The sequence below is a fragment of the Equus caballus genome, chromosome 1 (genome assembly GCF_041296265.1).
Source record: "Equus caballus isolate H_3958 breed thoroughbred chromosome 1, TB-T2T, whole genome shotgun sequence".
Taxonomy (NCBI): Eukaryota; Metazoa; Chordata; class Mammalia; order Perissodactyla; family Equidae; genus Equus; species Equus caballus.
In genome coordinates this window covers 167,359,451-167,385,641 of record NC_091684.1, presented here as the reverse complement: position 1 = coordinate 167,385,641, position 26,191 = coordinate 167,359,451, and the positions used below count along the sequence as shown (strand labels likewise).

The window sequence follows — 26,191 nt, the reverse complement described above, 5'->3', positions numbered from 1 at the left end:
ACCATGATTCACGTTAACTAATCTACTGCACATCTTTTGAGTTTTATTTTGCATTTGACATTCTAACCAGATGATTTTTGGAGTAATGGTTGAAGTTACTAACCTCACTTCAAAGAGATATTTTAAGTCTCTCGTGTTGTGGATCAGCCTAGAACTGCTTTCCTTCAATTCTGTTCTTCTCCTCCCTTTTCTGCTTTGCCCACCCCCAAAATCATAATTTTAAGTTGCCTTGCATACGTTAAGCAGATGAGATGAAAATATGCTAAATTTGGGTAGATGGCTGTGTTTGTAGGCCTGAGAAGTTTAGCTGTCTCTCAAGAGGCATGTAGGGTGGTGGCTTGCTGAGAGTTGAGTGAAACAATGAATGAAGTTGCCAACAATATTCCCAAGTGGCCAACCATGCACAGATTGCTGTGTAAGGATGTGGAAGCCAGGACCCTCTGTTGAATGATATCACTGAATTCAGAACGGTTAGCTCTTCAGCAATGGCAGTTTATTCCAAAAGGGAAATTGAGAGAGCTGAGTGTTTTCCTTTGGCTTTTGAATAAAATTGTATGTTTTTCTCCTCTTCCTAGGGGACTCCTTCGCACAGTTCCGGTTTGCCGAGGAGAAAGAGTGGGATGCTGAAGCTTCGTGTCCAAAACAGGTGAGATGAAGCTTTATCTTGACTGTAGATTGGCTCATCTCAAAGCTGAAGACTAACACCTTTTACATTATTATTGAGATAGAATCTTCATGTAGAAGAGAGTCTAGTAATTCGTGTATAGTTTAGTCTCAGTTGTCTAAATTGTTCAGAAAATTTTCAAGGAGCTTAAATTATACAGGTCCTTGAAGCTAGAGTTCACCTTTATACATGGCCATCTGTGTGAATTATTTATATAGACTAGGTTACCAGGTAGAAAGTTTATAGTCATGATGTTGGATGAATTACTTTGTCATTTGGTCTTCCCTCTTTTCTCTTGCTGTGAAAATTCTCCTTCGGGTCAGAAATTAGTTTTTTTCTCCCACACTGTTTTTGGTATTAGGTGAGAAAATCCTTAACTTTATAGCTTTAAATAACTCTTCTATAATTAGGAGGATAAAGCTATAAAATAAGAACAAACGTCATAGAAGTCTTTCAGTGAATCCGTAAAGCCCAAACACTTCATTTGCTTTGTGTTCATGCCATTTCTTCCCAAGAAGTTCTCAGTATTTTTCAAGCAGGGTTTCACTGATTCTTTCCGTATGAGAGATGACAAGTATTCTTACCCTTTAACAATGTGCAGAGAATTAGTGGAGGCTTGTCACATGTTCCCTGACTCCAGGGCTAGAGCATGCTGTCTGATACGATGATTAGACAGTCTGCCCACAGCTTGAGACAGGTGGCTGAGCAAGAGAACCGAATCCCAAAGCTAAGGCACCTCCTCCCCATTCTGCTACCCGCTCAGGACACACACTGTAGGTGACTCATTTTATCTCTAGGCTGGTGTTCTGTTCAGTTGTTTGGGATGGACATTGACTGATTATACAGACCAACAGGAGGGAAGTTGTAAAATGACTGCCTGCCACTTTACAAACAGTATGTATTATAATATGGAAAAAGCTAGGAATTAAAAATATTTGTCTTTACTTGAGTCTGTCTGGGCATATACCTGAGGTACAGTTTAGAAAGCCAAACAACTCACATTTCAACTGCTTTTGAACCATGTTTGGCTATCAGAGAATATTTCATTTATCCTGAGAGTTTCAAATAATTCCAAGGTTCTTCTTTCATCAAAACGCTGAGCACTTATTATTTACTAGATATTTTATTGTAAAGATGCAGCTTATTCAAAGACGAATAAGACAGAGTCTAGGCTTGGTCATTGCCCTGGGCCTCTCACCTTAGCACAGTGGCTGACATATAGTAGGTGATCAGTAAATACTTACATAATAAATGAAAAAGAATGCAACATAAAATAAGTGGTGTAATAAGCGAATTAACATAATACTGTGGACAGCTACTTTGGGCTGAAAGTGATTAAGCACAGTACCATGGGAAAAAGATCATTTGAATGGGCCTTGGTGGATGACTGTGGTTCTGGTGGTCCTGTCGAGGGCAGCAATAGGAGAAGGCTGAGGAGATCTGAAAGGCCAGGCTGCGTCAGAGTGGGGAGTGTGGCTGGAGTGTCATATTCCCAGAGGAGGGGGCTTCAAGGGTGGGTCTGGGCCAGTTAATACCAGCAGCTTGATCTTCCCTTTCTTCAGGGGACAGTTTAGCATGTGGGTAAGAACTTAGACTTTGGAGAGAGAAACCTGAGTGTGAATCCTAGTTCTACGAGTTGGCATACTTCTTTCCTTCTCTTGTTTTCTCATCTGTAAAATGGAACTACTAATAAAATATAACTTGGAGTTGTAAAGAGGATTAAATTCAATAGTAAGTAAAGGCCCTTTAGTGCAGTTCCTGACACCTATGAAACACTCAGGATTAGCTCTTATTACTACTATTATTTGTTAACAAAAGTTTTGTTTAGCAAGAAAGTGGAAATGGCTAGATTTGGCCTCAGCAATATTGGGAGGTAGGGATTGGAGGGATGAGAGACTGGTGGTAAGGAAACTAGTTAGGAGGGTATTACGTTGGGTGAACAGGAAGGAACGAGGGCCTGACAGCGTGCGGCAGTGAGAGGGGAAGATGGTTTCCTGATAGATGGGTCTTCAGCAGAAGATGAGGTAGATTGTGTCACTGACCAGATCTAGGTCAAAAAAGGACAAGAAAGATTTGTAGTGGCACTAAGCTTTCTAGCTTGATGACGAGGTGAGTGGTGAGGCCACTAATGGAGGATACAGGAGAGAAGGCAGTAGGGTGTCCTGGCACTGCAGGTCAGGCTGTGCACTCCAGCTGCGACTGACCATCACAGTTGGCCAGGTGCAGATGGAGCCTGGGCTCTCCAGGCAAAAATAGCCCATCAGTTATTTTAAAACATGTAGCAAAAAGCTGAGTCATGGTTATGATTCCAATTAAGCCGATAGTTAAGTTCACACTTTACTATTACAAGCAATTCACTTCAGATCACTTTATATCTAAGGCCTTCAGCTTTAGCTCTTTAGGGGAAAACTGGTGATGAGAAAAGGAGAGTCTTCTCACAAAGTGGCATGTGACGGGGATTCTAGGCTCTGGGACTCCTGCAAGGAAATGAGGAGAAGTCACTATCACTGTGGTGGTTTGAAGTATCTCAACAGCATCCTGGAGGAGGTGCAATGTCACCTGGGCCTTGGATGATGGGTGGGAATTAGAAATATGGGAGAAGGAGACATTCCAGTAGCAGACACAGCCAAACACCTGTCATTCAGGACGTGGCTCATGAGCACAGCCTGGCTGGTCCCCAGGTCTTTGTGCAACCTCACAGACTTTTCGTTGTTTACCTTGTGGTCGTTTTGCACATGATGCAAAAGAAGGCAGAGGAAGTTTGGACACTTCCACCCAGATCCCAGTGTGTCTCAAGGGTCCTTCTCTACAGCTAAGAGAGCAGAAGGTGAATGGTTGGGGGGCATCACAGAGGGAAAGTTCTTACTCTTTTATGGGCTGAAAGAAGGGGCTACACGTATGACTTTGCAGACACCTTAGCGGTGGAAAGAGTGAGATTTCCAGTTTGTAGTGTGGTGACTTACCTGTGTGTTAAGCAATCAGGATCACACTTTTCTAGCAGATTGAGAAAGTTTCTCCAATCAAAGACTTGAAATGCTGGTCTTGACCACAGCACTTATCGGTGAGCACAGGACTGAGGGAAGGCCTGGACACATACTGAATTTTCCACTTTCTTATCAGGACTTTGTTACCCTCCATCCGGTTCCCTAAATACACTATTTCTTTTCGATATAAGTTCCTTTTTTTCCAGGGCAAGGGCCACCTCTGGTGCTGCCAATGTTGCTTACATAAGAGCCAGCCATCTCTGGGAAATTTCAGAAGGGCGATTGAAAAGCCACATTCTTTCTTTCGATCTCCATATACTGCTGTTGGGGGTATTAGGGTGACAGTAGGTCTGGATTTAGTACTGGGACTCTTCTTGAGTGCACCAGGAATGACTCTCCATCTCCCAGCTACCGAGACAGTGCTGCAGGGGAGTCGAGATTAGACTAGATGATGCCTGGGTTTTCATTTCACTTGAAGCCAATGATTATAGGATAAGACGTGGTTCTATCTGGGCCTGTGACAGTCCTTTGTAGACGAGGTGGTTGGTGGTGCTGGCCTCTAATGTGAGGTCATTGTAACCACATTTTAGTTTTCCTTCCTTCTCTTGAGTGGCCAGGGCACTGAAAAGCAGCTATTATACTGCTATGAAGCCATGTGATAATCTGGAATGTTTTCTCAAATACTGTCAATTTGTGAGGTCATTGCACGGATATGACTTGACTTGTATGAATGGGACAGGAGTCAAAGGAAGTTTTCAGTATTGGACTCATAAAGAGTACTGCCCTCTAGAGGGTAAGTTTCTGTCCTCTGCTTTCTGGTTGGAAGAGAAGCATATACCGCATGGGCTCCTTCGGTGACGCCCGTCAGCCCCATCTTGCTGCCTGGAGAGCTCTTCCCTCCTCTCCCAAAGACTGGCCATCTGAATTTGAGGGAGGGGTCCACTTAGATTACATTAAATGCTTCTTTTTCTTTCAGTTTCCTAGTAATTCCAAGATTGTCCCCCGTTTCCAGGTTACCGTGCAGTCTTGATGTGGAGGTGATCACAGCCCTGCAGCTGTTCTGACAGCGTGAGCTGTGACTCAAGAACATGGTTTTGGTTTTGGTTTTGCTCATCTTAGTGCAGAGATGATAGAAAGTATAACCACATCAAGTGTGATTTATGATCTGACTCTCAGCTAAAAGTAACTCCATGGATGATTTATTTACAGTTACTTCCGATCATCTTCTGCTTTTTTATTTCTAAAAGGCCATATGTAATCATCACCTGACATACACACATATATATATATATTTTTTTTTTAATAGAATTCAGCATTTTACGTGGACTGCGAGTCACTGGTTCGAGCCCTTCAAGAACTGCCTATCTCACTCCGACTCAATGTTGCTGCTGAATTGGTCCAGGTAAAAACCCTGACAGCATCCTCAAGTTGGTGTGGATTAGGGTAGGAGAAGAAAAATATCCCTCTGCTGATGTCTCAGACAGCTTTTCCTTTCGTAGAGCTGAGAGTTTTGTAGCAGGTAGCATTTTGTCAAGTTTTAAGGGAGGATGAAATAATTTTTTAAAGTGTTTATCTTTACATTTTCTATTTGAAACATTTTAAAGGCCCCACTGTATTAGAATTCATTGTAATGCAAAAGTATAAAGTCTGGCTGGTGTTTTACTTAAAATATTTCCGTGCCAGGCTCTGTGTTAGGCATAAGGATATGGTAGTGAGTAGACAGACACGGTTCCTGCCCTCAGGGAGCTTAATCTATTGGGAAAGATGAGCATTCATCAGATTATCAAATTGTGATAAGTCCTGTGAAGGAAAAGTACAGGGTACAATAGTGAACCTGATCAAGTTTGGCAGGATGAGGAATGGCTTTCCTGAGGAAGTGACGGAGAAGCTGAGATCCAAGGTGCAAGGACATCTGAGTTGGAATTTAAAGCAGAGTGACCCACTCAGATCTACATTAACAAGAATATAATAAAGAACATTCTGGCTATAGACTGCGAGTGGGCTATGGGATTGGGGTGGACGTGTTTATTGGTAAATCTGCACTTGCACACACATGCAAGAAGAGAGTAGATGAGAGAAGCAAATTAGGATGCTGCTGCTGGGTCCAGGTAAGTAATACTATAGTTCAGCCTCGGGTAATGATGGGAGAGATGGCAGAGAACTGGACTTTACCAAGAGGTGCTTCAAAAGTAAAATTAACAGGACGTGGTGAAATACTGGAAATGGAGAGAGGGCAGGCAAAGAATTATTCTAGGTTTTCCAGCTCGTGCAACTCAGGGGTAGGTAGAATCAGGAGGGAGAGGTTTGGACCTTATGAGTTTGTGGCTCTGAGAAACAAAGTGGAAATGTTACTCAGTTGGATATAGAAATTTATCATTTGGAATTAAGGGCTAGAAATATAAATTTGGGAGGAATCAGTGTAAGATGGCAACTAATGATTTGACGAAGAGAGGAGAAGGCTCAAGGACTATACTATAAGGAACTTCAAAATTTAATTGCGGTTCAGGCCAGCCCAGTGGCACAGCAGTTAAGTTCACATGTTCTGCTTTGGTGGCCTGGGGTTCACCGGTTCAGATCTCAGGTGCGGACCTACATACTGCTTGTTAAGCCAAGCTGTGGCAGGCATCCCACATATAAAGTACAGGAAGATGGGCACAGATGTGAGCTCAGGGCCAGTCTTCCTCAGCAAAAAGAGGAGGATTGGCAGCAGATGTTAGCTCAGGGCTAATCTTCCTCAAAAAAACCCCAAATTTAATTGCGGTTCAGTTGAATTTTTTAAAAAAGTGAAACCCTGGGCAGTACTAATTTTAAATAGAATCCCAGCAGTTACACTGATCAGCTTCGTTCTGCAGCATAATGTGATGCTAGGCTTGAGCATAGCCATAAATTTGTTACCCACCCAAGTGTTGTTTCCATTGCACTTACTAGTCTCAAATTGAGGTCAGCAAGTAAAATTGAGGGCTGGAGGACAGTTAGAGGCCAGGCAGAGAAGAAGAGAGGATGGCATTTGCCTGTGATGGGGAATCATGCTGGGGCTGCTTTAGGGGTGTTTGGGGGTGTCCTAGTGATTGGGAGAGTGCTGCTTTTCCTGCTGGGTGTCCAGAGATGGTCAGAGTTCTCACATGCATAATTTGGCCCCTCACAATGTGAATGGTTAACAGAACACATCAGGGAAACAGCGAGGTGAAGCTGATGGGGCCCCAGGACTCAGGAGAGAAACAGGAGTGTTGTGAGCATTCAGAAGTGAAGGATGTTGTGTCAGTGGACAGCCCTCAAGTAAAGGTATAAAATAATTGCAGTAACTCTGAAATGCTAGCTAAATAGCTTTAAAAGCCACACTCCCAACCCCCACCCCATGATGTAGAACAATTATTCTCAACTGTGTTTTCACATTAGAATCACCTGGGGAGTTAAAAAAAGAAAAACAATGCCAGACACCCAGTCCAAACCAACTAAATGATTCCAGGGTTAGAACAGAGGACCACATCCTGGCTTCGCCATGCAACGGACAATGATGGATGAATATTTAAGTTTTTGTGTAAAGTCACACTGTCTTAAAATTCCTGAGGAGTCATTAACAAACTGGGTCTGCTCAGCATGCTGAAATGTACAAATAAAGGGGCAATGCTCCAATGGTAGCTGAACCTCATTCTGAACCTACCCCCTCTGACACCAGGCTACTCACCCGGCGCCTCCCTCCAAAACAGTGGTTCTTAGCCTTAGTCCCACATTTCAGTCACCTGGGAGTTTTTAACTTTTATTAAATTATGACATACAGAAAAAGTACATGCATAAGTATTTATAACCGTGAAATCAGCTTCCAGATCAAGAATCAATATTGCCAGCCCCCAGAAGCTACCCCCCACCCCTAGCCAGTCACTACTTCCTTAAAACCACTATCCTGACTTCTAATACTAAAGATTAGCTTTGTCTGTTTTTGGATTTCTTACAGATGTAATCAGATAGGATGTTTTCTTTCGTGTCTGGCATGTTTTACTCAAATAATGTTACTAAGAGTCATTCTTTGTTTTCTTCTTGGCGAATTTGCCCCTTCACCTTTGTATTCCTGCATTTAGGTATAGTGAACAGATCTGATTGGCTAATCACTCCTCGGTGGCTTTTAGATGTTTAAGTCTCATCACAGATTGAAGCATACATTCAAATAGACCTATGGTACTATCAGTTCTCAGGCCACGAATAGGAAGACATGGCCTTTTTGATTTCACCTCTGAGTTAGCACAGAGCTGAGGAGGGTAGAGTGGGAGGCACCGCCCTCTTAGGTTCCAGTGAGGTCTCCCACATTTACCCTAAATCAACAAGGAAGGGTGCTGGGCAAGGCCGGAAAGGGTTTGTGAACTTCCAGTCGGAACTGAGTTTCCTATGACGCACAGTTTGATGGCTTCCTTAGCTTTTGTTTCTGCTTCAGCAACTGTGGCAGGACTCCTGTTTAACTCAGTTATTATAAATCTCTTTCAGACCGCCCTTCCGTTAGAGCTTCCTCAGGTGAAACCAAAGAGAAATGATGAAGGCAAGGGACTAGGGATGCAGTTGAAAGGGCCCTTGGGGCCTGGAGGAAAGGGGTCCGTCCCAGAGCTGAAACCCGCTACTGCTGGCTGCCCCATGTACCTGGGTAACGACAGCCCGAGGCCGGGGCCCTCTAAGGTTTCTCAGAAGCCCGCCTCCCCACCGCAGTCAGCAGCAGACCACTTGGAAGAAGAACTGGATCTGCTGCTTAATTTAGACGCGCCTGTGAGAGAGAGAGAGAACATGCTACCAGACCAGATATTTCAGGACCTGGAACCCAAGAAAGAAGGGGAAGTGGCCCAAGAAGAAAAAGGTATGGCTTTCATTTTAGTCCCTATCCATCTTCTTGATTCTGGTGTCTGTGTGAGAACAGCCCCACCTGCGTCACATCCATACCCATCTCCATCAGTGTCTGACATCGATCTGGCCTTGTCCACTGACATCTATTTCTGTGCTCACTGCTCTGCTTCCCCCTGAGCTGACCTTTCTGACAACATGCCTCTCACTCTATATACTGGGCTTCCAAAGCTGCTACCTGCCTGATTACACTATTAAACCTGGGGCAGAAAATGGAACTTGTGCTAATAAAAAGGCATTAAGATCCTTGCAGTCCCCAGCTGTGCAGCAGCAGACCTTTTAATCGACTGTCTGAACAGGCCAGTTAACCAGCTCTCCATACTTCTTGCTCGCTATTTCGATTTTTTTTTTTTTTCAAAAGAAGAAACTTTCATTCGTGCATGTTCTGCGAGATGGTGGCCCATCTGATATGGAGAGGCATAGGGTGACTGCCCCATCCACACACTGCATTCTAGAACCTTTAATGACTTTCCAGGATTGCTGCAACAGGAAAAAGAAAGCTGAGCTCTTAGTCGTTTTAAAGAAACTAGTGAACTGTGAAATTCAACTTCAGAATAAATTAAAGAGCAAATCTCTACCCCATTTATTAATTTGTTTAGATATTATTGTATCTTCTTAGGTAGTAGGAGCAATAATAGAATGTTTCCCCTTGTAAGTAAAGTAAAGTAATAATTAGGGCTGAATTATATCATGGAACGAACCCCAGGGAAGCTTTAACCCTCAATTTTGGGACAAAGTTGTTAACATTGCTTTTATTTCCCCAGTTCCTGAAAAAGCATCTGTGATGGAAGAAAATAATGTGGAATCTGAGCAACCAAGTACATCAAAACATGTTACTGAGGAAGAGCTTGAAGACTGGTTGGACAGCATGATTTCCTAACAAAAAAGAAAAGAAAAAGAGACAGAGAGAAAGAAAATGAAAAAAGTGCCTGACGCAATTTTTGGTTGCCTTGCAAGTAAGGGCAGGCCCAAGGCTGTCCTTCAGGAACAGCTGGTTTATGAGCATGCCCCAAGCCACTGTGTTCCATCTCGCTTACCGCAGTAAACGCCTACCTCTGTGTTCAACGGCGACATCCAAAGTAATACATTTAAGAGGCTTGTTGCATTTGTTCTCTGGCTTAGTAATCTAATAGATTCCTTGAGGGCAGGGGATGTTCTGGCCCTCATTTCCAACCTCCTTCCTCTCAATGTTTACAACATAGCAGGTGCAGCTGCTGAGCATAGAAGCAGGCAGCAAGGCATGCAGTTGGCCAAAATAAAAACAAACGCTGGTCTATGGTTTTTTTCTTTCTTGTGTGGGGTTTTAGGCTGTCTCATGTCCCTTTTCCCAGAAGACACAGAGTGATGGTAGACTCATCCAGAAGTGGTGCATTAAAAAAAGGCCAAACCATGAATTGGTGTGTATTACTTTATTGCAGTGGGCACTTCATTTTATTTAAGGAGGTTCATCTAAACACAGCAGCTCCACTACTTACAAGGGACCATGAAGCATTACTCAATTTGGCATAAGATTGAGATTTTTCTGAATTTTCAGTACAGTACTTTTCTTCTAATAACAGCAGTTGATAAGCTGTTACTGAAAAAAATTATATGAATAACCTTCAAGTGCAGTTTCATAAAGTAAGACAGAAGATCAACACAACTACTTAATGGAACTGTCCATCTGAAACATAAAAAACTTGCATAGCTATATCTAAAGAGGTTTTAAGGCACTTAATCGATATTTCGGTGTCGACAAAGTGGTGGTTTGTTTTTCTCTATTTCTTTAACTGCTTAAAGCTTTTCAAGCTGATTCTGGATACATTCACTAGCACGTACCATGGGAAAAATTAGACTGCAGTTAAAACGATTTTTTGTAGCTCAGACCATGAGTCACTAGTGGGATGCTGTCATGTGACATTCAAGTGTTGTGTTGTTTAAAATTTCAGGTACTATGCATTCAAGAATTCATACTTCTCTCACCCTTTCCCTAAAGATGCCATCCTGGCAAACCAGTTAGAACTGAAAAACTTGAAGGCATTCAAACTGGAGCTTCCTTGATTATTTCTTTGCCATCCTTTGTTTGTTCTTTTGACGTTTTGACAGGTTATCTGCCACAGTGTACATCCATTAGGTACAAAAAGCCAAATCAATTCCAAAATATCAGATTTTTAAACAAACACTTTCTTATAAGGGAGGCAGTTAGAAAATGTCACATTTCAAATATGTTGCAGAACTGTAAAAGAAGGGTTTTATTTCACTGGAAGTTGACCGCCCAGAATGGTGGAGCTCTTTCATTCAGATTTATCCAAGCTGATCTTCATATTGTTTCCGGAAGCAGTCACCAGCTGGGAAGAAATCCCAACACCGTTCTTGGTACATCTTCCAGACGTAGGATTCCTGAAATAATGGGAACAAAGGGTACTTCATTTTAAATCACAGTAAGTTAAACCCAGTTTATTTTTACTCTATATGAGTCCCTTTAGGAATACTGATGTGGATTTATGAGGCCCAACTGGCACATTCTTTCTTGCTTTGTCCCAGCCCAGGCTATTTTCGGAGCAAGAAGTCATTCCTCCCTCTTTCTGACCATCATTCCTCTCACTCCAATAAAAAACCCCCAAACATTGAAACCAACTCGATGATTGCCACTAAAAATACTTCAATATTTATCAGCAGGCTGATTCCCTGTCATCTGGAAGGGGTAGAAGGCAGAAGAATGGGTGATGAGGGAACACTGAGTGCCAGCTTAGGCAGATGCCTGAAGAGCCAAAGCCAGATCTGGAAACCAGCTGCCTCTCTCATAAGTGTTTGAGCTGTGAAGTTTTCCTACAAATCCAATCATGTTTGAGTATTTGATAACCTACCTTTTCCTCCCTTGTTCTCAATCTTTACATTTCCTTTTCATACTTAATCACAGACTCCCTTTTGACACATACTTTCACTCATACACCCACACCTCCCCGTTCCCCATGTCACCCACACAAGGTCGTTGGCTTTCTTATGCTGTTTCTCTCTCCCCATTTTACTCTGATTCTCCAGCTCTTTGTTACAGCCACCCACTCAGCTGCTCATTGTCATTTTTTCTATAATGTTCCCCCCACCTCCAGCTATTCGACTCTGAAGCAGTAACCGTAAGTGTTTAGAAAATGTCAGTGTTGGTTGGGAAGGACAAGCAGGAGGTCTTTTGGAATAGATTAGAGTTGCCTTAGAATTTTGGCTTCTGAAGGCACAAAGAGATGGTGGAATAATGCAGAAAGCAGTGGGAAAATGCATGCAAGAGATGGATGGGGTCATCTGTCTATTTCAGATAGCCTCTGCTCTCGTGAGTCTCGGGACTTAGGGAATCTCTTACAGGGGGCTATGATTCCTAATTAAAGACGTTTTATTTCTCACCTGACCCGTGTGCTCTGTTTCATCTTTATTAATCAAATACATCAGGAAGAACCTGGAACCAGGAAAAAAGTATAATAAATGAGAAAAAGTATTAGATACTTTGGTTAGGAAACCTAAGTTCATTTAGTCAAGTGAACTGGAGAGAGGGTTTAAATATGTTGCTTAGCATCATTCTGTCCACTCAGCCTTTCAGAATTGGGGAAATGTGGCATAATGACACAAACCATTATTGTCTAATAATAATGTACTTTAATCTCAAAATTAGCCTTTTTGGGGCTGGCCCTGTGGCCCAGTGGTTAAGTTCACACGCTCTGCTTCAGCAGCCCAGGGTGTCGCTGGTTCGGATCCTGGGCACGGACGTGGCACTGCTCGTCAGGCCACGCTGAGGCGGCTTCCCACATAGCACAACCAGAGGCACTCACAACTAGAATAGACAACTATGTACTGGGGGGCTTTGGGGAGAAGAAGAAAAAAAAAAAAGATTGGCAACAGATGTTGCTCAGGTGCCAATCTTTAAAAAAAAAAAAAAGCCTTTTTGTGAGGAAAGATCCTTTTCACTGTCCCCACTGAGGACGCATTTTGGCTACTATTTTATTGTTTTAAAAAATCTTAATCTAAGCAATAAAATGGTAACCCAGACTCTTCACGTGCAATTTTTGGTAGGCCAACTTAGAAGAATGCAGAATTGAAATTATGTGTGTCTCTCAAAGATGTGTCATGAAAAAGGTAGAAAGTATTTAATCTCATTAAGTTGCTCGGATTGTTCCAGAAGTATTGTTTTTGTTATAGACATCTGGGGAAAAGTTTTGTTTTTATTATAGACAACTGGGAAATGCCAGTGTAGTTTCACTTGCTCTGACCGTGTTGTGTGACTGAGTTTTGAGTCTATTTGTCTGGAATACACAAGTATCCCAGGGGGCTGGACCTGCTCTCTGGGCTTGCATTACGTGATCTCAGAGACAACTGTCAAAGGAACCAGTCTCATGTGCTTCAGGAAAAGCACTGTGAGGCTGGTGGTAAGGAAGAGAAAGTCGTTAGAAATAACATCTTTCTGAGGGTAGAGAGAACCTGAGGCCCACTGAGTTCTCTCAGGGTATTATGTTTATAGCTTCAGGTGGTGGCCCACCGTAGAGGCATAAATATATAAATTTCCTTCCTCCCTTTTCCTTGATTAAGACTAAGAAAGAAGGCATGGGCAATATCTTTATCATGTTTGAGATTCAGGCACGTGGGACATTCCTTTCCTAGGACATTTACTTGACAAAGCATCATTTTTTTGGGTGGAGTTTCAAACACTGATAAGATGGGTTCTCTTCCCTCAAGCTGGCTGCAAGAGGGGCACAGAGACAGAAAATAGACCATTATAATACAGAGTGCTGTGGGAAGATGCGGGAGGGGGTCCCCCCCACAGATAACATCACAGCACCCTTCCACTCCTCTATTCACTGGTCCTGACATATGGCCATGTGCTCACCTTTTATGGAAGCACATCCATCCTGATCACCTCCCTTGAGATGCAAAGTCACTTAATAAGAATTAACAATGAATACTCATGACTTGAGGAAGGGTGTGCTAAAGTTGTTTTCTAAAAACTTGTGGTTTTGTCTTCAAAAACTCATATTCTAGCAAAAAGATACATCTTTGCTACTTCTCTTTGACAATAACACCTTTCCCAATGGCTAGGCCTGTTCCATGCTAAGGAAAGAGCAGGATTTTCTAAACAATAACATGTAGGTGGGGGGGGAGGGTACAGAACAAAGCCTACCAGGTTTCTTTTCTTTTTTTGAAAATGATCACTGACAGAAGCTGAAATGTCAAGTAATCTATATTCTCTATACATTCTGTGGAAGTTTCATAGGTAGTCAATGGCACATAACAGACTGAATAACTTGTTCTTGAGTGAATGCTTTACCTTAGAAAAAGTGAAATATTTATTTTTTGCCTAGTGGGTGCCAGGCATTAGGTCCTGGGATGGAGCAGTGTGAAAACACACGCATCAAACATACTCCACTCTCCTGGAGCTTACGTACAACTAGCAGAGGATGGACATGATGAGGCCTGAAAATTGACCACGGAATCCAGCAACATGCAGGTCACTGGCCACCTTGACAAGCAAATGTGACATGGTGGGAAGGAAGGACTGACTGGAATGGGTTCAACGGGGAATGGGAAGAGAAAAACTGGTGACAGGGAGCATGGACACTTTTCCAGTTTTCCTGGAAGGGAACGAAAGAAGCAGGGCAAAGGTGGGGCCACAGACATTTGTCTTTGTGTAGGATTGAAAAAATAACATTTGTATGGTGATGGGGAAAATCCAGTAGAGAAAGAGAAATTGTTGGAGTCATGTGACCTTGAGAAGGGATGGGACTGAATCCCAGGCTGAGGACAAAGAGACGGCTCATGGAAACTCCTCAAAGATTTTTGCTAAGAGCCTCTACTTTTTCAGAGAAATAGGAGGAAGTGACATCAGCAGGGAGGTGAACCATATGACTTAACTGTTTATTTTACTCCACCACCCCTTCCCCTGCCCCATCACCTTGTTGACCAAGAATACTCACAAATAGTTGGCTAAGTTGTGCTCTTGTAAGGTATGTGTTTCAAAACCATGAGGGGTCGTGTCAAAGTAGTCATTGCCAATCCCACAGATGAAACATTTAGTCTAAGAAAAATAACAGAGGCAGTAAAGGCATCAGTAGGCATGACAGTACAGGCAGGTGGAAAGACAGTGACAATCTCTGATTGAAATGAGACACTGAAAAATACTTCTCTTTAATGCTTTTGGCTATTAGTCATCTCCTCCATAGTGCCACATACCTAGCTCCTCGCTAGCTGAGGATACTGCTCCCACCCAAGCATGGACCTGGGGGAGACAACAGGGTGGCAGGCCGGGGAGGGGTATGGAAGATTACAGAGCAGAAGAAATGCTAGAGCTAGTAGATAGGCACAGAGAAGAGGACAGGCATGGAAAACAAGCTTTGTTGGTAATTTTGCCGAGGGCTGGCCCTAAGCAATGGCAGAACCTACTGTTTAAAAGATCCGTGTGCTGTGAGATACAAAAATAGAGTTGGAATTAGTAGAACATTACCTCCATATCTTCTCTCACTTGTTCCTGCTGGTCTCTTAGCTCTCCAAAAGCATCAATAATAAGACCTGGAATTTTAAATACAAAGACAGATAAAGTATTTTAATTTTTTTGATGGGGACGATTGGCCCTGAGCTAACCCTGTTGCCCATCTTCCTCTTTTTGCTTGAGGAAGATGGTCCCTGAGCTAAAATCTGTGCCAATCTCCCTCTACTTTGTATGTGGGATGCCACTACAGCATGACTCGATGAGCAGTGTGTATGTCCATGCCTGGGATCCGAACCCGCAAACCCGGGGCCCTGAAAGTGGAGCATGGGCACTTAGCCACTATGCCACCAGGCCAGCCCCACAAAGACAGATAAGTATTTTAAATAATCTGTTTAGTGGTTCAGGGTAGAGGCCACTTCGTTTTGTAAAAATGTGAATCAAGCTAAACTATTCAGTTCAAGAAAAATCAGAAAAAATACTTGTGTTTTCAAATGCTGCATCCTGGCTCACCATTTGTCATTGTTCCTCTGAATCCACCTTTCTGCAATATTCAGTGCTAAGCACTCACTCCTCCTTGACACTTTGCTCTGCTCTAGTCCCTCCTTGTTGTACTCTTGTGCTTGGTCACTCCTTTTCAGTCTTCCTTAGGGACACCTCCTCTTCTCTTGGCCCCTTAGGCACTGAAGTGTGTCAGGGTTCCTCTTCAGTTTCTTTGCTTCTCTTTCTGGGAAATCTCCTCCACACCCACATCTTTGACTACCACCACCACTGATGGATCCCAATTCTATTGTTTATTTTTGTATTTATTTATATTTATTTTATTTGTACTTATTATATTTATTATTTCTCTCCTATTCCATTCCTGACTCGTCTCTTGAAAGACCTATTATAGTTAATTGCTTATTAGCCCTCAACACCTGCATGTCTTATGGGTACCTCAACTTGGCATGACTCAAACTAAAATTCCTGACAAGCTATTGACTAAAATATCAGTACCCCTCCCCCAAAAGAAGACAAAACATGTTACACTCTCATAGCTCCTCCCTTTGTTCCTTCCCCACCCCAGTGCCTGGGAATGATAAGGGCAGGAATCATGAGGCTGTGGGGCTAGACTAGCCCCAGGAGACATCTAGAAGCAGAATAGAAGGAAGTGATCAATTCAGAGTGCGGAATGGAAGGAGGCGGATGCTCTGTAAGGATTCAAGTTTCTTGTTATCAGTGCCTGGGTGTATCTTTGGCTTTGTATACAGCCAAGCCCTGATATATAGTAGATGCTCAATAAATGTTGAATTAACAAGTAAATGAATGTACAAATCTCTTTATATAAAAGAAGTCACAGATGCAGAAAGGTAAAGAGAACTAGATTTATTAAGCCCTGTTCATACTTAACATAAATGGCAACCATACCTTGAATGATGGCTAGCAAGATGACAATGACAAAGAAGAAGAAGGTAATGTCAAAGACAATGCGGTACATTTCATAAGGATCGCCAGCAGGGTCTTCAATTTCATCGCCAATGCCACCTCCAGCTCTCACTCCCACATACATGTGGAATAGGTAACACTAGAGAAGAAAATAATGGCAATTCGGGTAAAAGTTGCAGAGTTTTATTGTTTTTAACAAGATGGGTCAGTTCATGTAATTAGATGAAAGAATGACAGCCTTAAGGCAGAAGAAGCAATATTCATGCTGCTAACTGCTGTCCTCCACAAGCAAGAAGGCAGTCCAACAACTGGGAAATCAAAAGCCGGGGCAGCATGGAGACGGGTGCTGGTCACACTGGTCTGGTAGTAACTGTAGTGTTGCTATCTCATGGGGTGCTGGCCCCAAGAAAGTGTAAAGAGAGTTTATAACCAAGAAGTAGTATCCGTTGTCTAGAGAAATGATCACAGGCTGGGGCAGTGCACTGTCACCTGTCCCTGACACACGTTTTTTTCTTGAAATCTGCTCATTAGAAAGTTTGAGAGATGCTACTGCGGCTGTGCTGGCTCACCCTGGGCTATGCTATTCTTTCCCCTGAGGCGCTGGCCTGATGGGAGCCCCCTGACCCGATCCTGCTGCTATGTTTTTCAGACTAAGTTGGCTGTTCTGAAAGAACCCTTGCTGGCTTGCTGAAATAAATTGAGCACCAAACTCATGGGACTTTGCTCCCAGCTCTCAGAGACAAAGAAACAAAACTTGACTTCCATAAAATTTAGATACAGGTCCATTCACGTTTATTTATTTACTTTTCTGAAGATTGGCACCTGAGCTAACATCTGTTGCCAATCTCCCTTTTGTTTTTCTTCTTTTCCCCAAAGCCCCCCGGTATATAGTTGTATATTTTAGTTGTATGTCCCCCTAGTTGTGCTATGTGGGACGCCACCTCAGCATGGCCTGATGAGCAGTGCCATGTCCACACCCAGGATCCAAAATGGTGAAACCCTGGGCCGCTGAAGTGGAGTGCATGAACTTAACCACCCGGCCACGGGGCTGGTCCCCCTTCACATTTAGATACAGGTAATTCACATCTTTACCACAAACAAAGGTAGATGAATGTTGACCTTCTGCAGTGCGCTTCTGTTTCCACCTGGGCTTAGACAAGTGATCATGAACTCTATTTCCATCACTTTTGTCTTTCCAGACACTTCTCCCTTTTGGACGAAATGTCTCTATTCTGCTCTGTAACTCTACCCCTCTCGCTTAATTCTCCAGACCACTCACAGCCCTTCTTTCCCACTGAGGCGGGGTGGCCCCACAGTGGGCTCTCACCGTCATCATGTCATCACACTTCATATCCGGCTCATCGTCGTCTTCGCTTTTGTTGTAGAACTTGCGGAAAAAGTTGAAAGCCACCACGGTGTAGAGATAAACCACCACAGCCAGGAGACCGACAGTCAGAACCAGCTGGAGTGGGAGGGGAGAGAGAAGGAGAAAGAGGTGGGTCTTCATCTTGAAAGGTTCTCAGGAGATTCCAAGAAAACAGAGAGGAAAGGCGAGGCCGAGTGAGGGGAGCAGAGGGGAAAGCCATCCTGCAGGTGAGGAAGGACAGATGAGAGCAGAGAGACAGGCTACTGCGAGGAGACAGTGACGGTGAGTGTTATGGACCAGTGTGTCCCCGCACATGCGTATGCTGAGCCCTAACCCTCAGCACCTGGGAATGTGACTGCATTTGGAGACAGGCATTTAAGGAGGTGATTACATTAAAATGAGGCGTTCAGGGCGGGCCCTACTCCAATGTAACTGGTGTTCTTGTAGGAAGAGAAGATCAGGACACAGAGATGTCAGACAGCTGCATGCACAGAGGGCCGCCAGGTACAAGCCCAGGAGAGAGGCCTCAGAGGAAACCACGCCTGCCTGCCTGCCTGCACCTTGATCCTGGACTTCTAGCCTTCAGAACTGAGAGGAAATAAATGTCTGTTGTTCGAGCCACCCAGTCTGTGGTAGTGTTGTATGGCAGCTGGAGCAGGCTAATAGCTGGGGTATTGGCTGGCCTGTGTGAACTACAAAGGGATGTAAGGATCGAATAATGAAGATGCTCGGAGGAGGGTCACCTTGTTTCTTGTAGAGACCAGCAGTGACCTGAGGCTGCCTGAGGCGGCTTCCACTCTAACACGGCTTCTAAAGAAACCACCTTCTTTGGACTGGTGGGTGTCCCTACATTACACTTTTTCATAAATAACCACGAACTGGATAATTGTCACAGCTTTGAAGTTGCCCTAAGAATTATTTATGATGGTTGAGCCAAGTGACATTCTTCATAACCAAGAAATTTGCCTAGGACCTTTGCAAAGGTCACAGGGCATGTTTATTTCCTGGCTTTAAGAGGTACCAAAAGTGAGGAGCACCTGGGACCTGCTCCTCTGGCCTGTATGAGGGACCAGGTGCGGAGCTGGAGCTACGAAGGTTGACAAGATAAAACCTCTGATCTCGAGGGGACACACAAAAGGGGGAGGGCATGATGCCCAGACAAGTACCAGAGGAGGCATCTTCAGCCACTTCTTGAACAATGAATAGTAACTTGCCAAACCTTGGAGAGCAGACTTCACAGAAAGCAGATGGTTTTAGAAAGAGAGAAAGAACCGGGGCTTTGCACCAAGGAAGAAATAGGCTAGTTCTGCCACTTAGCAGCTGTGTGGTCTTGGGTGAGACTCTTAGCCTCTCTGAGCCTCAGTTCTCTTATCTGTCAAGTGAGTATAACATCTACCTTACAAGGTAGCTGTGAGCCTGTCACAGAACCTGGCATGTGGCACATGTTTTTTTACAGTCTTGCCGGAGTATTCAGCAAGCCCATATAAGAAATTCATTGTTTAAACTTTCTGTTTAAGGCACAGTTTTGTGTAATGCCATTAAACCAAATCAATAAAAACTGAAGTTTCAACATCTGAGGAAAGGGGAAGAAAATGATTCTAAAAGAATTGTAGAACTGGTATTCTACAGAAGACACCTTGGGAAACATTGCCTTTATAGATTAAACTCCCCAAGACACACATGGAAAGACACACAGTGCCCCTTCTCCCGGGAACCTATTAGGAAGCATTTAATACTCTCTAAGAAAACATCTATATCACAGGTTGTTATTACCTCCCCAAACTTTAGTTTCTTGTAGATGACAGCAAACTTCTATCTCTAGCCTTCCTCCATTCTTTTTATCATCAACCAAAACAAGAGACATTGACAGTTGCTACTACCAGAAGCCTAGAAGAAATAAGCCACCCAAACACTTGATGATCTAGTACCTTTCATTTCAGAACAATTAAAGGTCAACTTGACTTTTTTTTTTGGTTAGAATCTTTATTTTTTAAGGTGTACAACATGATGACTTAATATATGTATACATTATAAAATGATCACCACTGTCAAGTGAATTAACATATCCATCACCTCACAGAGGTACTGTTTCCGTGTGTGTGTGGTGAGAATACTTAAGGTCTACTCTCATAGCAAATTTCAAGCATATGATACAGTATTTTTAACCATAATAACCATGCTTTACGCTAGACCTCCAGAATTTATTAATCTTATAACTGAAAGTTTGTACTCTTTGACCAACACTCTGTATTTCCCCCACCCCTCAGCCTCTGGTAACTACCATTCTACTCTTTGGTTCTATGAGTTTAACATATAGTTAACATAGTTCCACATATAAGTGAGATCACAGAGTATTGTCTTTCTGTGTTTGGCTCATTTCGCTTAACATAATGCCCTCAAGGTCCATCCATCTTGTTACAAATGGCAGGATTTTCTTCTTTTTTATGGCCGAATAATATTCCATTGTATGTATATACCACATTTTCTTTATCTATTCATCCACTGATGGACACTTAGGTTTTTTCAATATCTTGGCTATTGTGGATAATGCTGCAATGAACACGAGAGTGCAGATACCTCTTTGAAATACTGATTTCATTTCCTTTGGATATATACCCAGAAATGGGATTGCTGGATCATATGGCAATTCTATATTTAATTTTTTGAGGAACCTCCATACTGTTTTCCATAATGACTGTACCAACCTGGGCACATCTGAACTTCCTTCTTTTCTCCTCCTATACAAAGGTTTAGAGTTGTGAGGGAACATGGAATTGCACTTAATGAGGAATGAAATGCTAAGGAGTTTGAATTTGTTGACAGAAGGAGCCATTAGAGGATTTTAATCAAGGGATGACCCTGACAATATTATAAAAGATAGACTGGATATTGATGAGATTGGATATAGCAATGACTATATAGATATACAGAAAGATGTATATAGACATATACACACATGGATATGTGTGTGTGTGTGTGTGTGTGTATACAGCTATATATATGCCTACGTATATACACAAATAGCTGTATATGTGTGTTTATATGTGTGTATGTATGGTCTGAGTCACTGGTTCTTAATTGGAAGCACATGTCAGAAGAACCTGAGGAGTCTTCTAACTACATATGCCTACTTGCTAACCCCGAGGGAGTGTATCAGATCCATGGAGGAAGGGGTAAACCTGAAAAAGGTTTCCAAAGTGATTCTGACATGTTCATCACCTCCCTCCCTTCCCCTCTTCCCTGGTTGGTCTAAATGTTAAGGTCTGAATCAAGGTCCTATGCCTCTTAAGTGATGGCTGCAATTTTGCAAAAACAATCACTATTACATAGTCTAAGAGTTTGGCCAAGGGAGGTGTATTATCCACTATGACACACACCTTCCTGTCACACACTAGGGCACTACCTGTTTTTTTTTCTATCCACATCTAGGTCTGCCCTATTCTACATCAGTATAAACCCAATACCTGTTTGCCGTTGTGGGTCACAGATGACAGAATAGTCCTCAGTGTCTTGAAGCCCATTGCAATATCCAGCAGATGAGCAGCGAAGAAGAAGTTGTTGTAGTGGCCCAGGACTGACATGGTTGTGTACCAGGCAAGGTAGAGAAAGGACTGTGGAAATGGAAGGAATTTAGCAACTTTTCAGGCATTCATGCCTCGTGACGTTCTCATTAAACCATTTGTTCTCATCTTTGGGGACAGAGTGAGGATAGAGGGTATTTAGGTGCTAAGGGGCTTTGAACTGACCTCAGAATTGCCAAGTGAAACCCCATCTGCCTCACACTATTGCACAAGAGAGAAGTAATCCCCCAGCCCCTTTAAGGCCCTCCATCTTTGATAAGCAATCCCTGCATCTTTCAGGGCATCCTTCCTGGCTTGTTTACCTGTGGCATCTAATGACATCCCTGACCCCGGGGGTGCAGAATCTTGTTTTTCAGATGCCATACTTACATTGTCAGTAAAAACAACTCCTAGCTTCCAGATATGGTACTTCATGTCAATGGAACTTAGCCTAAAGGGGAACAAATAATTTCAAAACTTGTAAGTGTCAAGATTTAGTTAAGTGTTTAATAAGGGGAAAAAATTAAATTTTTTCTCTTAGGTTTGATAATCTAAATACAGCTCTGAGCTTTATCAAGTTGTATGTGTTCTCCGTGAGACCAACAATGTTAGAATCGCACATCCTAAAATTTTAATTAGTCTTTCTCTTTCAGCTCCACCAGGCACAAAAGCTGATAGGTCTTTAAATTTCCTAAAGCAGTGCTCTCCCAATATGTTAGAACCTAGAAGAAACACCGCAGCCAGCCCAGAGCCTGAGAGAACCAAGACAGGATGGCGATTTTTCCCTCTTGGACACCGAAGGGGGCTAGAAAAATGAAAGATCCACTTTAGCCAGACTTTGGATTTTAACTCCTAAGCTCAGTACCATGACACCAGAGAGGCCGCCTCAGCTTTGGTCTCTTCTACTGGGCTAAAATCAAGGGCACTTTTGTCCAAACCCAGGAGTTCAGCAATGCGCTCTGCTCCGTAGAGATCTCCATACTTGTTGATCACCTAGAGCAGAGAGGATGACAGGGTGAGCTCAGGCCATGGGTCACCATCAATGTTTACTCCGGCCCCAATGACTTCAGAGCTTTGCTACACTCTGGGCTCTTCCAAGGGGTTGAGAAAGACATGAGTCAAAATGCAACAGGAAAATAAAGAGAAAAAAATAACCCCCAGAGAAAACAGAAGCAACAAAGACAATTAAGTGAAAAGTGCTTTTCAAGCTGAGATTTTTTGGAAGGGAGTAAAAAATCTAGCATGCAGAAAACAATGATTGTGTTCAGCTGTTTAAGGCAGAAGAGGATAGGCATGAAGCTGAAAACCTACAGATGTTCATCTACCCCTTCTGTGACTTACTCTTCTCGAGGAAACATCATAAAAGGAGCATCGAATTTATTCATGTTTGTATACTGAGAACTTAAAAAAAAATCTACTGCATTTCTTTGGTGGTCATGGAACTCCCCCCCACTGACAAGGCATACCTTTCTCTTTACAAACTTGTCCCAGTAGTTATTAGGAAAAGATCTGAAAAAGAAAATGAAAAAGAGAGGTTCTCAACATCAAGGGCCAGCACATCAAGAAACTTTGTAGTTTGAGTGTCTGGACCTGTGATCTCTTTGGTTTTTGTCCTGATCATTGAAGAATTCGAGACTTGATTGAAGTTCAGAGTCACCACAGGTCTAACTGATTTATGGTTTCATGACTTTGTGTTACTTCTGGAACACTTGGAAAGCCACTCTGCACTTTCCACCTCAAAATTAAGAGCCAGGAATTATGATGACAGACCAGACAGAAGCAGAAATATGTTTCTTGATTCTTTCTTTGATCCCAGTATAACTAGAAACCAAACCCTGTAGGAACCACATGGCTTCAACCTTCATTCACTGAGTACCTACCTTATGTCAGTAGCTGGGGTAGATGAAGGGACACAGCGGTGGAAAGTGCAGACAAGGTCCCTAATTCTATGATGTTTCCAGTCTGGGGATCACCTCTAATTAATGTTCATGGGGTTTTCTTAACCAGAATGCTCTTCCACTCTATTCTGCATTCCCATGTAACTCCTGTGGGGTCGGCTTTCCTCAGGGAATTAGATCCCTCTCTCCTTTGGAGGTGATTCCCTACACCATCCCCTCCCTACCCACCAGAGGGAACTTCTTCCTTCTGCCTGGTAGCTTGTGCCAGCTCTACTGCAAATGGTTTCTTACTGTTAAAGTCAAGAAAGAACTGTCACTTTCAGGTTTGTTGGCAAAAAACATTTAAAATACTTTGCTCCTTTCCAGAATGATTGATGCTTCCTGGGAGGGTTCCTTGGGAGGCTAGACTGCAGCCCAGGAACCTCTGTCCTTTGGTGCATGCATTCTTACTTCTGTTTTCCTTTATTTGAGTCATTCTTGTTTGCTCTGGAACACAACAGCCCCTATTCTATAGAGACCACCCAAGTGGATGATGAGGAAGTGGGGGCCTCCCTCTGTTCACGGACCTCTCAGAAGGATAACCCTGAGCAAATGCTACCTCTCTGCCAACAGGGTGACAATTTAAAAAACAAATTTTTTTTTTATAGTTAAAGCTATTTTTTTGTCTTAAACATCCAAATGCCACTTAAAAACAAGAACAAGTGCTGGGTTTACAGAGTAAAGTGATAACAGATCTTATCTCTGGGGGATGGAAATAATTACTTTGACTTTCTTCTTTGTACATTTTTCTGCTACTTGATTTTTTCATGTATTGCATTTAGAATCTAAAATAAACAAAACAAATAAAAATCAAGCCAGACTTCCTCTGTCCACACTGATATCTCCTTTCTCTTAAATCTTTTATAGAAATGGTCTGTAACTTACAACTCAGCCATGGTCACATTTTGTCATAAGTGGAAAATTCCACAAGTAATGCCAAAGGGCCCTTGACTGAAAGCTTTGGGGAAGACCCTTTCACAGATATTATCTTACCTTGGTCTGAGTATTCTTGTCTCCTGACTAGGTATGTAAGCTCCTTGAATGTAGAAAACATATTTTTACTTGGTAATATTCCTTAAAGAGTGGATCGGACAAAAGAACCTTCTGAAGGGAAATGCATAAATAAATAATACATCTATATATGAACGGTCAAGAAAAATAATATAAGATTCTCACCCTCTTTAGAAATCTGGGAAATGCACAATGAGATGCCATTGCACACTTACCAGATTAGCAAAATTATCTGCTGACAATAAATGCTGGCAAAGAGGCAGAGAAGCAGGAACTCTCATACAGTGCTCCTTGGAATGTAAGTTGGGACAAACATTTGCATATCCTACTATTCAGCAAATTTCTCTCCTGGGTTTCTACCCTAGAGAAACTCTTTTATTTGTGTGTGAAGTATAAAAATGTTCATAGTAGCACTGTTTGTAATAACCCCAAACTGGAAACAGTTGAAATATCTACTGTGAGGAAAATGGATAAATATACAATAATGTACTTATATAATGGAAAATGCTAGTTTTGAAAATGACCAAGCTAAGGCTACACACACCAACATAGGTGAGTTCCCAAAGTAGTGTTGAACAAAAGATTCAGATGACAGACAACACAGATAGTATAATTCCATTCATACTTTTTTAAGAATAGTCAAAATGGAACAGTATATCTAGAGACACGTACCTAAGTGGTAAAACTATAAACTAAAGCAAAAGAATGAATATCACTAAAGTCAGGAGAGTCGTTACCTGGGGGGTGGGGAAGACACAATTAAGGAGGATAACATCCGGGACTTCAAAGATTTCATCAATGTTCCATGTTTTAACCTTTGCAGTTCATTTTATTATTATACTTTAAAATATACATACACATTTTATATTTTCTTCTATATGTGTATTTAACAATATAAAAATATTAAAAAAGAAAGCACTCCATGATATATAGTTAACTGAAAAAACCAGGTTACAAAGTACTACATGTACTATAATGCCATTATCATGAAAAAAATTAAAGGTTCACTGATCTAAAACTTTTTAAAGAGCTATCTATTTATGCATTTCCCTACTCATGGACACTTAATCCATTTCAAATAAAAAATTTTGGCAAATACCCTTCTTGGGATATTTTAGCGTACTTATCTCATTATCTCCTTAGGATAAATTTCTGGAAACTGAACTGCCTTTCTACTAGGACTCTTAGGCCATATCATCTTGGCCACAGACACAAATATTGTCGATAATTGTGGAAAGCTTACCAAAGAATTCAAGTATTTAATAATATCCAAAATGTCTGTACTGTCTTGACAAAGGGTCAGAGACAAGGCTCAGTAGTTCTCCTTATCTTTCCTTATTTGAAAAGACTGGCAAGGACCTGCAGGCAGGGACACGCTTTTGATTTGCATGCTCACTTTTCTTCCTAAGCGAAGAGTCTTCTCTTTCTAGAGACTATTAAAAAAAGCTGAGTCATGCCTTGGTAGAGCTGCCCCTCTCAGTTTCCCTGACCATCTTTGTATAAGGAACAATTTTCTTCCCCCAGGGGTCAGAGCCGTTGGTTCCAGATGTGCACATTTTAAGTGGCACAGCTCGGAGTTTCAGTCACCTTTGTTTACATATCTAGCCCTATTTCTTTATTCTTCTTTTAGCACATTAATTTATCCCCAAGTCTCATTTTCACAATTATGAATATGCTGGCATCGAGCATTACCTTCACCAATGGTGATGGCCGTCTTTTGAACAGTTGAGGAAAGGGAATAACTAAGAGCTTGACGCCTACCAAGTGCCAGGCACTGGGCCAAGCGTGTGACTACATGCATGAATCCTCCTGGACTGTAGGAGGTGGGATTCACAGCCCTCTGTTACTGAGGAGGAAACTGAGGCTTCGAAGGTGCGATGACCTTGCAGAGCTGATGTAGCATCCCACCTCTCTGCCT

General features: G+C 42.4%; 2 protein-coding genes across 11 annotated transcripts in view; one reads left to right on the top strand and one right to left on the bottom strand.

Moving 5' to 3' along the window:
* Positions 1 to 9,923, top strand: part of AVEN (apoptosis and caspase activation inhibitor) — a 163,251-nt gene extending 153,328 nt beyond the window's left edge. The window contains exons 3-6 of the mRNA XM_023620678.1: positions 576 to 646; positions 4,955 to 5,050; positions 8,125 to 8,485; positions 9,294 to 9,923. Of these exons, the coding sequence (XP_023476446.1) occupies positions 576 to 646; positions 4,955 to 5,050; positions 8,125 to 8,485; positions 9,294 to 9,409 (644 nt within the window). The 3' untranslated portion in view covers positions 9,410 to 9,923. The remainder of the gene's footprint in view (positions 1 to 575; positions 647 to 4,954; positions 5,051 to 8,124; positions 8,486 to 9,293) is intronic.
* RYR3 (ryanodine receptor 3) overlaps positions 9,924 to 26,191 on the bottom strand; it is a 484,412-nt gene continuing 468,144 nt past the window's right edge. For all 10 annotated transcript variants that reach the window (XM_023620680.2, XM_070239375.1, XM_070239401.1 and 7 more), the window contains 10 exons: positions 22,792 to 22,834; positions 22,191 to 22,318; positions 21,716 to 21,776; positions 21,230 to 21,376; positions 17,727 to 17,861; positions 16,382 to 16,538; positions 14,990 to 15,054; positions 14,463 to 14,563; positions 11,905 to 11,956; positions 9,924 to 10,908 (listed from right to left, as the gene is read on the bottom strand). In XM_023620680.2, coding sequence (XP_023476448.2) covers positions 10,813 to 10,908; positions 11,905 to 11,956; positions 14,463 to 14,563; positions 14,990 to 15,054; positions 16,382 to 16,538; positions 17,727 to 17,861; positions 21,230 to 21,376; positions 21,716 to 21,776; positions 22,191 to 22,318; positions 22,792 to 22,834 — 985 coding nt within the window. In that variant the 3' untranslated portion in view covers positions 9,924 to 10,812. The remainder of the gene's footprint in view (positions 10,909 to 11,904; positions 11,957 to 14,462; positions 14,564 to 14,989; positions 15,055 to 16,381; positions 16,539 to 17,726; positions 17,862 to 21,229; positions 21,377 to 21,715; positions 21,777 to 22,190; positions 22,319 to 22,791; positions 22,835 to 26,191) is intronic.